At 42.5% G+C, this 15,305-nt stretch overlaps 1 protein-coding gene across 1 annotated transcript in view; it reads left to right on the top strand.

Annotated features, from left to right (window-relative positions):
• Positions 1 to 15,305, top strand: part of ZSWIM5 (zinc finger, SWIM-type containing 5) — a 205,627-nt gene that overhangs the window by 124,344 nt on the left and 65,978 nt on the right. The window contains exon 2 of the mRNA XM_012001869.1: positions 6,707 to 7,063. Within this exon, the coding sequence (XP_011857259.1) occupies positions 6,934 to 7,063 (130 nt within the window). The 5' untranslated portion in view covers positions 6,707 to 6,933. The remainder of the gene's footprint in view (positions 1 to 6,706; positions 7,064 to 15,305) is intronic.

Genomic DNA, 15,305 nt, shown 5'->3' with positions numbered 1-15,305 from the left:
ATTTGATATTAAGGAATTACTAATTTTACTTCTTATCTTTTAGAGATTCATATCAGAGGTGTTTACCAATGAAATGATATTTGCAAGATTTGCTTTCAAAGTAATCTATGGAGGAGGTAGGAAAGGAGTTGGTAAACAGTAGGTTAAAGAAATTTGTCTTTGTGTTGATAATTATTGAAGTTAAGTGATGTATACATCATGGGGACTCAACATACTGCTGTTTCTGTCCTTTTTTTTTTTTTTTGCTTGCCTTGTTCTGGAGGACAGTGATATGATCTTGGCTCACTGTAACCTCGATCTCCCAGGCTCCAGTGATCTTCCCACCTCAGCCAGCTCCCCCCAAGTAGCTGGGACTGTGGCTATGGGACTACAGGTGTGCACCACCACACCTGGCTAATTTTTTGTACTTTCCATAGAGGCAGGGTTTCGCCATATTGCCAGGCTGGTCTTGAACTCCTGAGCTCAAGTGATCCACCTGCCTCAGCCTCCCAAAGCTCTGAGATTACAGGCGTGAGCCGCCACGCCTGGCCCTGTCTCTGTACTTTTTTGTTTGATTGCCAGGCTGGTCTTGAACTGCTGGGCTCAAGCAGTCCTCCCACCTTGGGCTCCCAAAGTGCTGCAATTACAGGCATGAGCCACCACACCTAGCCGGTAAAGATTTTTAAAAACCAACCTTCTGAGCCCCGGAGTTTGAGATCACCCTGGGCAACATGGTGAAACCCCATCTCTACAAAAAAATGCAAAAAAATTAGCCAGGCAGCCGGGCGCGGTGCTTGTGCCTATAATACCAGTACTTTGGGAGGCTGAGGCAAGCGGATCACAAAGTGAGGAGATCAAGACCATCCTGGCCAACATGGTGAAAACCCAACTCTACTAAAAATATAAAAAATTAGCTGGGCGTGGTGGTGCGTGCCTGTAATCCCAGCTACTCGGGAGGCTGAGGCAGGAGAATCACTTGAACCAGAAAGTTGGAGGTTGCGGTGAGCTGAAATCGCGCCACTGCACTCCAACCTGGCGACAGAGTGAGAGTTCGTCTCAAAAAAATTAAAAAATAAAAAATAATTAGCCAGGCATAGTGGCATCTTGGGAAACTAAGTTGGGAGAATTCCTTGAGCCCAAGAGGTCAAGGTCACCGCAAGCCGTGGTCGCGCCACTGCACTCCAGCCTAGATAACAGAGCAAGACCCTGTCTCAAAAAAAAAAAAAAAGCTTCTACATGTTTGCTTAAATTAATAGATTATTGATGGATATGTTTATGGCTGTTAGGTTGGCAATGGGAAAGAAACACTACATTAAACCTAGTCTACTTAGCTTTATTCTCAGGAGTAATCAGACTTTTTTAAAAATGTTGCTAACTTACAATAAGGCAAGGAGTATAGATGTTTGAAAGGGACTTCCCTTTTACATTCTAAGATATATGAGGGGAAAAAGAAACTCCCAACAAGGAAACTTACATGGCCTTCTGCCTTTCAGATGAGCCTAGGTCCGAAGTATGAGCTATACCAGTGTTAATACAGCTGACAGAGCCCAAACATTTACACAGCTCAAATGAACATGTTCCCAAGAGCATCAATCATGAGCCCTAGCCAAAGCCTCTAGGGAGCCATGTATTTTTCAATGCTTTGAAAAATATTTTGCAGAAAGTTTCTCGGTTGTTTTAATATTGATCTATTTTGAAGACAGCTGTAATCTAAATTGATACTTGAGCTCTAATTCTAGATTAACCTAGTGGTTTCAAGCCATACCAATGCTGTAAAAACTGAAATTTTAGAATTTTAATAAACTGACCATTATTTTCTAATAATATTTCTAGTTATATTGTTTTATAGTTTGTAATTCCATTAGTTAAATGTGGTATTAATTGCCTATAGTACAATATTATAGAGATGTAGTATGGTGTGATAGTTAAGAGTTTGAGCTTTAGAACCAGACTGCCTAGGTGTGAATCCTGGCTTTGTCACTTCCTAGCAGAGTGACCTTTGAATGAGTTACTTAAGCTTTCTATGCTTACGTTTTCTCATACATAAATATGGGAGTAGTAATAGTAATCAAAATTTTCCAGAGAAACAAAACTAGTGAGCGATGATAGATAGATAGATAGATAGATAGATAGATAGATAGATAGATAGATAGATAGATACGTACATACATACATACATACGATTTATTTCAAGGAATTGGCCTATGTGATATGGGCAGCTGAGAAGTATGAAATCTGTAGAGCAGGCTGGAAATTTTGGGGCAGGACCTGGTGCTGCAATCTTGAGGCAGAATTTGTTATTTCTCAGAGAAACCTCAGACTTTTGCTTGTAAGACTTTTCAGTCGATTGTATGAGGCCCACCCACATAATTGAGGATAATCTGCATTAGATAAAGTCAACTGATTGTAAATATTAACCACATCTACAAATTACCTGCACAGCAACACCTAGATTAGTGTTTGGTTGAATAGCTGGGTACCATAGCCTAGTCAAATTAACACATAAAACTAACCATCAGGCCAGGCACGGTGGCTCACACCTGTAATTCTAGCAGTTTGGAAGGCTGAGAGGGGGTGGATCACGAGGTCACGAATTCAAGACCAGCCTGGCCAAGATGGTGAAACCCTGTCTCTACTAAAAATGCAAAAATTAGCCAGGCGTGTTGGCAGGCGCCTGTAATCCCAGCTACTCGGTAGGCTGAGGCAGGAGAATCACTTGAACCCGGAGAGTGAAGGTTGCAGTGAGCTGAGATCGGACCACTGCACTCCTGCCTGTGCGACAGAGTGAAACTCCATCTCAAAACAAAACAAAACAAAACTTACCATCATACCTACTATCAAATTCATAAAACTGTGACAATTAAATGTGTTAATGCATATAAAGCACTTAGAATGGACCCTAACACATAGGAAGCCCTCATAAAGGCTAAGTAAAAGAGCTTTGCTTTGTAAGATCAGCCACCATTTATTAAATAACTTTAATATGCAAAGTTCTGTGTCTAACATTGTGGGAAATTCAGTGATAGTCACTATAGAATCATAATGTATCTGCACAGGATTAAACCATGGAGATCATTTAGGCCAGCCTCTCATCTTAAAACTGTAGAAGCTGAGGTCCAATGTTTTTGTAAATATACAACCAGGGTAGTTTGTTGGTTTTTTTTAATATTAGTGATGAACAATACGCAGAGAAAGCCCTGACCTCATGAGCCTTATGTCCTAATAAGATACCCATTGATAACTATTTCAGTCTCAAATCTAACCAATATTCTTACTCAGTTTTCACGCAGGAAGGGAAGGAGAAATTAGGCTCAGAGACTGTGCTGCTGCAAGCCAAGTGTGCCTAAAACATTGAACGGATGAAGCAGAAATGTTTCTATGTATCATTTTGTTTGGTTGGTTGGTTGGTTGGTTGTTTTTTGTTTGTTTGTTTTTATTTTGAGAAAGTCTTACTCTGTCACTCAATCTGGAGCGCAGTGGTGTCATCATGGCTCATTGCAGCCTCAACCTCCTGGGCTTGTGTAGCAATTTTTTTTTTTTTTTTTTTTTTTTTTTTTTTAGAGACAGGGTCTTTCTGTGTTGCCCAGGCTGGTCTTGAACTCCTGGCCTCAAGTGATCCTCCTGTCTTGTCCCCCCACGGTGCTGGGATTACAGGCATGAGCCACCTTTAGACTCAGGGGCTTAGTAACTAGGCTTTTCCACGTTGACATTACTATTTTGTTTGAAATTTTAATGTAGCCCTTCTGTGAGGTCTTTGTATCAGGACTCAAGTCATTTCTCAACAATGTACTAAATACTTCTGAATGGCGCAAGGGAAATTAAGAACGTACTTTCTTAGCACCTAGTTTTCAACCACTGTGAAACTTGGCCATTGGGGAAGTTGTCTCTTATCTCCTTTACATGGAGAGCCATTAATAATTGCATTAAAACATTAGTAACACATCCGTAGGACATTTTATAGTTTTACAGAGTACTTTTGAGAGGTAAGCAGAGCAAGTATTATTATACTACTTAGAAGATATCTAAGGCTCAAGAGTTGTAAAGTGTGTGGCCCAAGACTCCATAGTAAATATCAGGTTCTAGCGGCCTAATTCCTAGTATAATGTGCTCTTTGCTATATATTACTCTGCTGGCAATGTCTGGTGGGTATAGGTCTGGAGAGGAGCTGCTTCCCAACCCTACAGCTCTCTTCTTTAGTTCTTTTTTTCTTTTTCTTTTTCTTTTTCTTAAAGAGACAGGATCTCACTCTGTATCCCAGGCTGGAGTACAGTGGCACCATCATAGCTGTCTAGCAACCTCAAACTCCTGGACCCAAGCATTCCTCCCACCTCAGTCCTGAAGTAGCTGGGACTACAGGTGTATGCCACCACACCCAGCTTGATTTTTTGTAGATATGGGGTTTTGCTATGTTACTGAGGCTGGTCTTGAACTCCTAGCCTCAAGCAATCCTCCCACCTTGGCCTCCAAAAGTGCTGGCATCTGAGCCACGTTGCCCAGCTTCCTTAGTTTTTAAGTGAAGGCAGTCTTTACCTATAATTAATCTTTACCTAAAATTAATTTGAATGTAACTTTTTGACTTTGCTTTAAACAAGTGACAGTAAATATTTTTAAACCTGCAGCTTGTTTTGCTGAGAAAAAGCCTCTCTGGGGTTTAACCAAACCTGGAGGCTATGAAGTTAGTGAGTTTATTTTTATCTTTTTCTTGCTCTGGAAATTAATCTGAATGCTTTCAGTAATGTGTACCTTTCTTTGGATTAGACATAAATGTACCTTTATGTGATAATTTGGCTAGGTTTTATGAGTGTACTTGTAAACTTGGGTCTTATTTTAATTAACCATAACTGTCTGAAACTTGAATTTTGGAAAGTTTTCTCTGCATTTGTTAATTCTGCCAGGTCACAGTGGTAGCTCTGAAACTTACATATGTACCTTTTATTACTTGACAAATATTTCTCCAACAGATATAAGATTATTTAAAATTGCTTTCCTGTTCACAGTGTATAGTCCAGTTAAACAGGAAAGTCTCTGAAATTAGTCTCACCTTTGTTCCTGTCTGTGCTATAGCATTTGGCACATCATATTGTTACCATTTACTTATATGTGTAGCTGGGACTACAGGCATGTGCCACCATACCGGCTACTTTTTTAAATTTTGTGTAGAGACAGGGTCTCACTGTGTTGCCCAGGCTGGTCTCCCAACTCCTGGCCTCAAGTAATCCTCTCACCTGAACCTCTTGAGCCGTTGGGATTACATATGTGAGCCACTACACTAAGCATGTCTGTGGGTTTTGAAAAGAACTTTGTTGTGGCACCTTTTAGAGGTAATGACATACAATGGAAAGAAAATTAACATTGGAGTCAGTCAGACCTCCTGGTTCCAAATCTCAGGTCTGTCACATTTGCTAGCGCCTTGGGCAAATTACTTAAACTTTCTGAACCTCAGTTTACATACCTTTAAAATAAGGAAAATAGTACTGATTTTATAAGGTTGCTGTGATAAATTATTAAAAGTACCCAAAACAGTTCTGCTACATAGCAGATGCTTCACAAATATCTTCTTTTTTTGTTAGCATCCCTAGGCCTAGCAGTTCAGTACTTAAGGTCTCCTTAAACTTTTGTTGAATGACTTAATGATTAGATGAATACATATTCTTTTCAAAGAAGAAAAATCATATTTAAAGTAAAGAATAGCCAGGCATGGTGGCTCGTGCCTGTAATCCCAGCACTTTGGGAGGCTGAGTCAGGCAGATTGCTTGAGCCCTGGAGTTCAAGACCAGGCTGGGCAACATGGTAAAAGCCCCTCTGCGCTAAAAATACAAAAATGAGCCACTGCACCTGGCTCGTTTTTTCATTAGCCTTTCCTTTATTTTCCTCTATTTTTGTACTCGAGGCTGAGAGTGGGAGGATCACTTGAGCCTGGAGACAGAGGCTGAAGTGAGCTGAGATTGCACCACTGCACTCCAGCCTCGGTGACAGAGCTAAAAGATAAAAATAATAATAAAGAACAATTAATATTACAGAATTGATTTGCTATTGATTTTATCTTTTAATTTTGTTAAGTTAAAAATGGATTCTCCTACATTTCAAAATTACTAGCACTGTGTGCCTAGTGAGTAGAGGTGTAACACTACGTAGTTTCATTGCACCTAGCTGTGCCTTTCATGTCTTAAATTTCTTGCCTTTTATGTATTCCACGTGGAATTTTATGTTTTAAAGAAGAATTATTTTCCTTAGTCTTCTTTGATATTCCTTCTGTCCTTCCTCTTGGCATTTTGGATTCTCTTTCATTTGTGACATCTACCTTACTCTAGATAATACAGATATTATTTGTAGACTTGTGTTTGCCTACCACCTAGAGCTGAAAATCTACTGCAGGAGTCTTTAAGTTATTTAGGATTCCTTCGTAGTCTTTCTGAGACTATGATGATAGCTATGAACTATCCCCCCCCCCCAGAAAAATGTATACACATACAAGCTAAAGTTTTCATATCAATATGAGTTCAGGAGGTTCATGAACTCCAGGGTAGGGACTCTTTCTATATTGTGTGTTTCTTCAGAGCAGTAACTGAATTTCATTGACCTCTGTGTCTGTGGCAAAGCCTATCATGTACATGTGTAGGAGATACCCAGTACATAATTTATGAATTGATGAATTCACATGTAAAGTGAGAATCTTAAGTTTATTACTACAGAATCTCTAAACACAGTTTCTTTTTTGTTTCCTTAGGCTTTCATCTGAGTGGCACAGTAACTGAGCTGGCCACTGCCTCTGAACCAGCAGTGACTTACAAAGTTGCAATCAGTTTTGATCGATGCAAAATCACCTCAGTAACATGTGGCTGTGGGAACAAGGACATATTCTACTGTGCCCATGTGGTAGCGCTCTCACTCTACAGGATCCGTAAACCAGACCAAGTCAAATTGCGTCTTCCTATCTCTGAAACCCTTTTCCAGATGAATAGGGACCAGCTACAAAAGTTTATTCAATATTTAATCACGGCACACCATACTGAAGTTCTTCCTACTGCACAGAAACTGGCAGATGAGATTCTATCCTCCAACTCAGAAATCAACCAAGTGAACGGTAATCGTACAACTTTTTTATTGAAAAAAAAAAAAGTCTTATTCATCACCACTGTCACCAAAGCAACCCTCTTACCTCTACTTTGTTGCTTTATTGCATGTTAGGAGATTGGGATATTTCTGCAGTTGCAGTTACTTAACTTTAATCATTTCATTCTATCCAAACAACTGTGTTTAACTCTAGGTTTCTTAAAGCAGTCCAACTGTGTATCTCAAAAAGATTTTGGTGAAAAAGAACAGAGAATGATAGTATTATATATTGGTCTAGTTTATGGACTTTGTCAGTGCAGTCCCTGTCCCTAGGAGCCTGAAGTATTCAAACAGTGAAAGAAAACACAAAATAATTTGTATCATTCAGTGAATTGAGATGGATATGAGAATTCCCTTGATATTTCAGGACCCTACGTTAGCATCAGAGTTATCCTAAGGAGCATGTGTTAGCATTATGCATATGAACTATATATTGGGGGTGCATTAATGGAGAAAGAGTTTATGTTCACTCATTCATTCAACAAATTTATTAAGTACCATGTGCAGGGAGTAGTGCTGATTGTTGAGGGTCTAAAACAGACATGGTTTTTAAAGTAGCTTATAACCTAGTAGCAACAACAGACAGGTCTGAAACAAATGCTTGTTTTTATAATGAAACCAGATTGTAGAAGCCTAATCATAGAAAACCATTGACAATTTTAAAGAAGGGGCCAGGCACGGTGGCTCACGCCTGTGATCCTAGCACTTTGGGAGGTCAAGGTGGGTGGATCACTTGAGGTCAGGAGTTCAAGACCAGCCTGGCCAACATGGTGAAACTCTGTCTCTACTAAAAATACAAAAATCATCCAGGCATGATGGTGCATGCCTGTAATCCCAGCTACTTTGGAGGCTGAGGTGGGAGAATTGCTTGAACCTGGGAGGTGGAGGCTGCAGTGAGCCGAGATGATCATGCCACTGCACTCCAGCCTGGATGACAGAGTGAGACTCCATCTCAAAAAAAAAAAAAAAAAAAAAAAGGAAAAAGAAAAATTTTAAGAAGAAGAGTTATATAAGCCAGTTTTCATTTTGCTTTTTAGATCCCACTGTGTTCCAAGCATCATGCAAAGCACTTTATTTTTTATTTTTATTTTTTATTATACTTTAAGTTCTAGGGTACATGTGCACAGCGTGCAGGTTTGTTACATAGGTATACATGTGCCGTGTTGCTTTGCTGCACCCATTAACTCATCATTTACATTAGGTATTTCTCCTAATGCTATTCTTCCCCCTGCCCTGCACCCCACGACAGGCCCCAGGGTGTGATGTTCCCCTTCCTGTGTCCAAGTGTTCTCATTGTTCAATTCCCACCTATGAGTGAGAACATGCAGTGTTTGGTTTTCTGTCCACAGAGGACTTTATATATGTTAATTCATTTAGCTTTCAAAACTACTTTGTGGGGTATAATAATTTCTACTTTATGAATAAGGTAGTTATTTATAACCTAGGTTCATTTGACTTAAGAATTTTTTGAGGGCCGGACACGGTGGCTCAAGCCTGTAATCCCAGCACTTTGGGAGGCCGAGACGGGCGGATCACGAGGTCAGGAGATCGAGACCATCCTGGCTAACACAGTGAAACCCTGTCTCTACTAAAAAATACAAAAAACTAGCCGGGCGAGGTGGCGGGCGTCTGTAGTCCCAGCTACTCGGGAGGCTGAGGCAGGAGAATGGCGTAAACCCGGGAGGCGGAGCTTGCAGTGAGCTGAGATCCGGCCACTGCACTCCAGCCTGGGTGACAGAGCAAGACTCCGTCTCAAAAAAAAAAAAAAAAAGAATTTTTTGAATTTCTCTAAAGTTTTTTGAGTTTCCCTAAACTACCTTTCTCTTTTGGACGATAACTGATACGGTTTGGATTTGCGTCCCTGCTCAAATGTCATATCCAGTTGTAATCTCCCGCGTTGGAGGAGGGGCCGTGTGGGAGGTGAATGGATCATGGGGGCAGATATCCTTCCCTCTTTCTGTTCTCCTGATAATGAGTGAGTTTTTACAAGATCCGGTTACTGAAAAGTGTGTAAGCACCTGCCCCTTCTCTCTCTTCCTCCTGCTCCAGCCATGTAAGATGTGCCTGCTTCCCCTTTGCCTTCCACCATGATTTTAAGTTTTCTGAGGCCTCCCAAGCCATGCTTCCTGTACAGCCTGCAGAACCATGAGCCAATTAAACCTCTTTTTTAAAAATAAATTACCCATTCTCAGGTATTTTTTTATAGCAGTGCAAGAATGTACCAATACAAAAAATTGGTAGTGGAAAGTCAGGCATTGCCATAAAGATACCTGAAAATGTGAAAGCAGCTTTGGAACTGGGTAACAGGCAGAGGTTAGAAAAGTGTGGAGGGCTTAGAAGAAGACAGGAGGATGAAGGAAAGTTTGGAACTTCCTAGACACTTGTTAAATTGTTGTGACCAAAATGCTGATAGTGATATTGACAGTGAAGTCCAAGGCTGAGATGGTCTCAGATGAATATGGGGTGCTTTTTGGGAACTGGAGCAAAGATGTTTGAGGCACTGTGCCCCTGCCCTTGGGATCTGTGGAACTTTGAACTTGAGAGTGGTGATTTGGGGTACCTGGCAGAAGAAATTTCTGTGCAGCAGAGTTGAAGATGTAGCCTGACTGCTTTTAGCAACCTCAACTCATATTCGTGAGCAAAAAAAAACAAACAAAAACAAACAAACAAAAAAAAACTAACCTAAAACTAGAAATTATATTTAAAAGGGAAACAGAGTGTAAAAGTTTGGAAAATTTGCAGCCTGGCCATATGGTAGAAAAGAATTCCCCCTTTCAGGGGAGGAATTCAAGCTGACTGCAGAAATTTGCTTAAGTAAAGACAAGACAATGAGGAAAATGTCTCAAAAGCATTTCAGACACCTTCATGGTAGCCCCTCCCATCACAGGCCCAGAGACCTAGGAGGGAGGAATTGTTTCATAGGCCAGGCCCAAGGCTCCACTACCTTGCTCCTTAGGACACTGCTCCCTGCATCCCAGCCACTCCAGCTCCAGCTGTGGCTAAAAGGGCCCCAGATAGGTCTTAGGCCACTGCTCCAGAGGGTGCAAGCCATAAGCCTTGGCGGCTTCCACATGGTGTTAAGCACAGAGGTCAAGAGTTGAGGCTTGAGAGCCTTTGCCTAGATTTCAGAGGATATATGAAAACGCCTGGATGTCCAGGCACAAGTCTGCTGCAGGGGCAAAGCCTTCATGGAGAGCCTCTACTAGGGCAGTGTGGAGGGGAAATGTGGGTTGGAGCCCCCACACAGATTCCCCACTGGAGCACTGCCTAGTGGAGCTGTGAGAAGGGGGCTGCTGTCCTCCAGATCCCAGGATGGTATATCCACCAATAGCTTATACTGTGCACTTGAAAAAGCCACAGGCACTCAATACTAGCCCTTGAAAGCAGCCATGGGAGCCGAGCTCTCAGTGGGTAGAGCTGCTCAAGGACTTAGGTGCCCACCCATTGCATCACTGTGACTTGGATGTGAGACTTGGAGTCAAAGGGGATTATTTTGGAGCTTTAAGGTTTAGTGACTGCCCTGCTGGGTTATGGACTTGCCTGGGGCCTGTAGCCCCTCTCTTTTGGCTGATTTCTCCCTTTTGAAATGGCAGGTGTATTTACCCAATGCTTATATTTCCATTGTATCTTGGAAGTAACTAACTTGTTTTTGATTTTACAGGCTCATAGGTGGAAGGGACTTGCCTTGTCTCAGATGAGATTTTGGACAGTGGACTTTTGAGTTAATGCTGAAATGAGTTAAGACTTGGGGGACTGTTGAGAAGGGATGATTGTACTTTGCAATGTAAGAAGGATATGAGATTTAGAAGGGGCCAGGGGCAGAATGATATGGTTTGGATTTGTGTCCCTACCCAAATCTCATATTGAATTTGTAATCGCCACTGTTGGAGAAGGGGCATGATGGGAGGTGATTGGATCATGGAGGTGGATTTACCCCTTGCTGTTCTCATGATAGTGAGTGAGTTCTCATGAGATCTGGTTATTTAAAAGTGTGTAGGCCGGGCGCAGAGGCTCACACCTGTAATCCCAGCACTTTGGGAAGCCAAGGTGGGTGGATTGCTTGCACACCAGAGTTTGAGACCGGCCCAGGAAACATGGAAAAACCCTGTCTCCACAAAAAATTCAAAAATTAGCTGGGCATTGTGGTGCGTACGTGTAGTCCCAGCTACTTGGGAGGCTGAGGTGGGAGGATGGCTTGAGCCCAGGAGGCAGAGATTGCAGTGAACCAAAATTGCACCACTGCACTCCAGCCTGGTGATAGAACCAGACTTTGTCTCAAAATAATAAATAAATATAAATAGAAGTGTTTAGCACCTCCCACTTCTCTCTCTTCCTTCTGCACCAGCCATGTAAGACATGCCTGCTTCCCCTTTGTCTTGTAAGTTTCCTGAGGCCTCCCCAGACATGCTTCCTGTACATCCTGTGGAACCGTGATCCAATTAAACTTTTCTTTATAAATTACCCAGTTTCAGTTATTTCTTTATAGCAGTGCAAGAACGGACTAATACAATAACTTAACTACTAGTGTGGAAGAGGCAATGAGACTGGGTGGGTGGCCTGTGTAATAGAGTAGTCCACATGCCAAAGGACCTGCCTTTCCCAGTTGTTCAACAGAGCCAATCAAGTCCTACAAACAACCTCAGAAAGAACAGTCAGAGCTGGGCATGGTGGCTCAACGCCTGTAATCCCAACACTTTGGGAGGTCAAGGCAATAGGATTGCCGGAGTCCAGGAGAACAGCCTGAACAACATAGTGAGACCTCATCTCTACAAAAAATAAAAAAATTAGCCGTGCATGGTGGTGTGTGCTTTTGGTCCCAGCTACTTGGGAAGCTGATGCAGGAGAATTGCTTGAGCCCAGGATGTCGAGGCTGCAATGAACAGTGTCATGCTACTGTCCTCAGCATGGACAACAGAGTAAGACCCTGTCTCAAAAAAAAAAAAAAAAAATTAAAAGGAATAAAGAAAGAACAGTCAGACAGGCTTTCAGGAGCTCTTGCTAACTAGCAAAAATGTTATGTGCTTTACACTCAAAGTTGCAGTGTTTATATAATAACTGAGCTCTCTCTATTTGAGTGATACTGTCGAAGAGTAGCTCTCTATATCTCTTCCTATCCCACACAGAGAGGCTGTTCTACTTCTCTGACCTCCTTTTTGAGACCTGAGTTCTGCCCCCATCCCCCAGGCCTGTAGCACCAGAGGGAAGAATAGCTCTGTACCCTGACAGCTGGGCTATGGCCTGCTTTTGTGCCTCATTCCCACTATCTTTTCCTCCAGAATTATTTCCAAGCTCTCTGGCCTCTTCTTGAACTGGCTGCCTTGGTTCAGGACCAGTATTAGCCTGTCTTTTTCACCACAACTGTCACCAAAACAACCCTCTTCCCTCATTACTACTGTGCTGAAGAAACCTATATTCCTCATTACGCTTCCCATTCCCATATCTTAATTTTTGTCTGAAATTAGGCTGCAGTTGCCACAATCAATTCGAGATGTGATTCTCAACCTTCCCCAGGAACTACTGCTTCTGTATACGTGTTTATCCCATACTTATATTAGCTTTCTACGACAGGTTCCATAGTATTCTACAGGCCCTTTCTTGATCTATTTCTTAACCAGTACTGGTATAAGCAATGATACAAAAAGGAGATATCATAGAGGTAAAATGGACTAGACTGAAAACCCAAGTGTATTGGATGAGTGAGGAGTGAAGAAGAAGTAGTAAAACTGAATTCCAAAATGTCTAGCTAGAATGGCATTGATGGTTTTGATAATGATGTTGCCATTCATTAGGGAACAAAAGAGGATAAATGAATTTAGGAGGAAGATAAATTTAAGTTTGAGGTACTTCTAGGACATTTAGATAAAGAATTCTGATTAACAGTTAAATATATGGACCTGGAACTGAGGGAGAAAGTCAGAATTTTTGGAATCAAAAATTTTAGATAAAAATGATGTTTGAAATCCTATTTCTGTTCCCTGCTAAATCTTTAAACACTTAAAACATTTTCCTTCTCCTTTCTCTTTAACCCCATTCCTCACCAAAACAAACCTAAAACAGCAGGAATAAAATTCCTAAAACTGCTAGCTGTCTGCTTTGAATTTTAAGAACAGATCCAAGCTTTGCTCTGCTCCCCACTTCCCTGAAACCACTTCTTGTATTAGTCCCTATATGTGTTTGTAGCTAGACATTGCCTTATCTTTTTGGGATTGGTTACTCAGATTTGACTATCCTTCCAGCTCTGCCTCTAGCACTACTCTATGCCCTATTTGTGATTTGCTCTGGTAACTCCATACCCCAGGATTCTCTGGAATACAGCATCCTGGCCATGACTTCAGTTTCTCTTATCCAAAAAGAAAGATTGAGGAAGGAGGCAGAACAAGATGGCAGAATAGAAGGCTACACCATTTGTTCCCTACCTCCTCACATGAGGACACCAATCTAAGAACCATCTACACACAAAAGCAGTACCCACATAAGAACCAAAAATCAGGTGAGCACTCATAATACCTGGTTTTAACTTCATATTGCTAAAAGAGGCACTGAGGAAGTAGGAAAAAGTCTTGACTCACCAGTCCACACCTCCCCAGTCGCCCTGCAGTCATAGCATGGTGTGGAAAGCATTTTGGTGCATTGGGAAAACATAAATTGCAGCATTTCTGAGGCATTAAACTCAGTGCTGCCCTATTATAACAGAAAACAAAACCAGACCAAACTCAGCTGACACCTCCCCATAGAGGGAGCATTTAAATTGGCCCTAGCCAAAGAGGAATTACCAGTCCCAGCAGTCCAAACTTGAGTTCCAGCAAGCCTCACATCTGTGGGCTAAAGTGCTCTGGGGCCTTAAATAAACTCGAAAGGCAGTCTAGGCTGCAAGGACTGCATCTCCTAGGCAAGTCCCAATGCTGAACTGGGCCCAGAGACAGTGGACTGTGGGGAGACATGTGACCTACTGAGACACCAGCTGGGGTAGCTGAGGGAGTGATGGCATCACCCTTCCCTTAACCCCAGGCAGTTCAGTTTACAACTCCAAAAGAGGTCCCATCCCTTTGCTTGAGGAGAGGAGAGGGAAGAGTGGGGATGAGTTTGTCTTGTATCTTGGATACCAGCTCACCCACACCAGGATAGGGCACCAGTCAGAGTCGTGAAGCCCCCTTTCCAGGCCCTAGCTCCCTGTACTACATTTCTTGACACACCTTGGGCCAGAAAGGAACCTGCTGCCTTTGAAGGGAAGGAACTAGTCCTGACAGGATTCATTGCCTGCTAACTGAAGAGCCCTGGGGGCCCTGAATAACCAGCAGTGATACCCATGTACTACATTGAGAACCTTGGGTGAGACTCTGAAACTTGCTGGCTTAAGGTGAGTCTCAGGACATTCCCAGCTATGGTGGCTATGGGACAAGATGCCTTCCACTTGAGAAAAGTGGAAGTAAAAACAAAGGGAACTTTGTCTTGCACCTTAGGTACCAGCTCAGCCACAGGGTCTAGAGCACCAAGTGGCCTCTTGGGGTCCTCAATTCCAGGACTTGGCTCTTGGATGGCTTTTCTAGACCTGCCCAGGGCCATTGGAGAGTGGACTGCCCTGAAGGGTGAGTCCCAAGCCAGGCAGCGTTCACCACAAGCTGACTGGAGAGGCCTTGGGCCTTAAGTGGTAGTCTAGCAGTACTCCTCATGGGCCTGTGGTAGTGGCGACCATGGGAGGCTCCTCTGCCTTTGGAAAGGGGCAGGAAGAGTGGGAAGTGTCACGTGTGTCCGTGTGAAGAGACCACCAAACAGACTGTGTGTGAGCAAAAAGGCTGTTTATTTTACTTGGGTGCAGGTGGGCTGAGTCCAAAAAGAGAGTCAATGAAGAGAGATAGGGGTGGGGAGGTTTTATAAGATTTGGGTAGGTAGTGGAAAATTACAATCAAAGGGGGTTGTTCCCTGGCTGGCAGGGGTGGGGGTCACAATGTGCTCAGTGGGGGAGCTTTTGAGCCACGATGAGCCAAGAGAAGGAATTTCACATGGTAATGTCATCAGTAAAGGCAGGGACCAGCCATTTTCACTTTTGTGGTGGAATGTCATCAGTTAAGGCAGGAACTGGCCATTTTCAATTCTTTTGTGATTCTTCACTTGCTTCGGGCCATCCGAACATACCTGCAGGTCATAGGGGATACGATGGCTTAGCTTGGGCTCAGAGGCCTGACATTCCTGCCTTCTTATATTAATAAGAAAAA

The sequence above is a fragment of the Mandrillus leucophaeus genome, unplaced genomic scaffold (assembly GCF_000951045.1).
Source record: "Mandrillus leucophaeus isolate KB7577 unplaced genomic scaffold, Mleu.le_1.0 Scaffold67, whole genome shotgun sequence".
Lineage (NCBI taxonomy): Eukaryota > Metazoa > Chordata > Mammalia > Primates > Cercopithecidae > Mandrillus > Mandrillus leucophaeus.
Note: the sequence above shows the minus strand (reverse complement) of the source record. Positions and strands in the feature narration are given on the sequence as shown.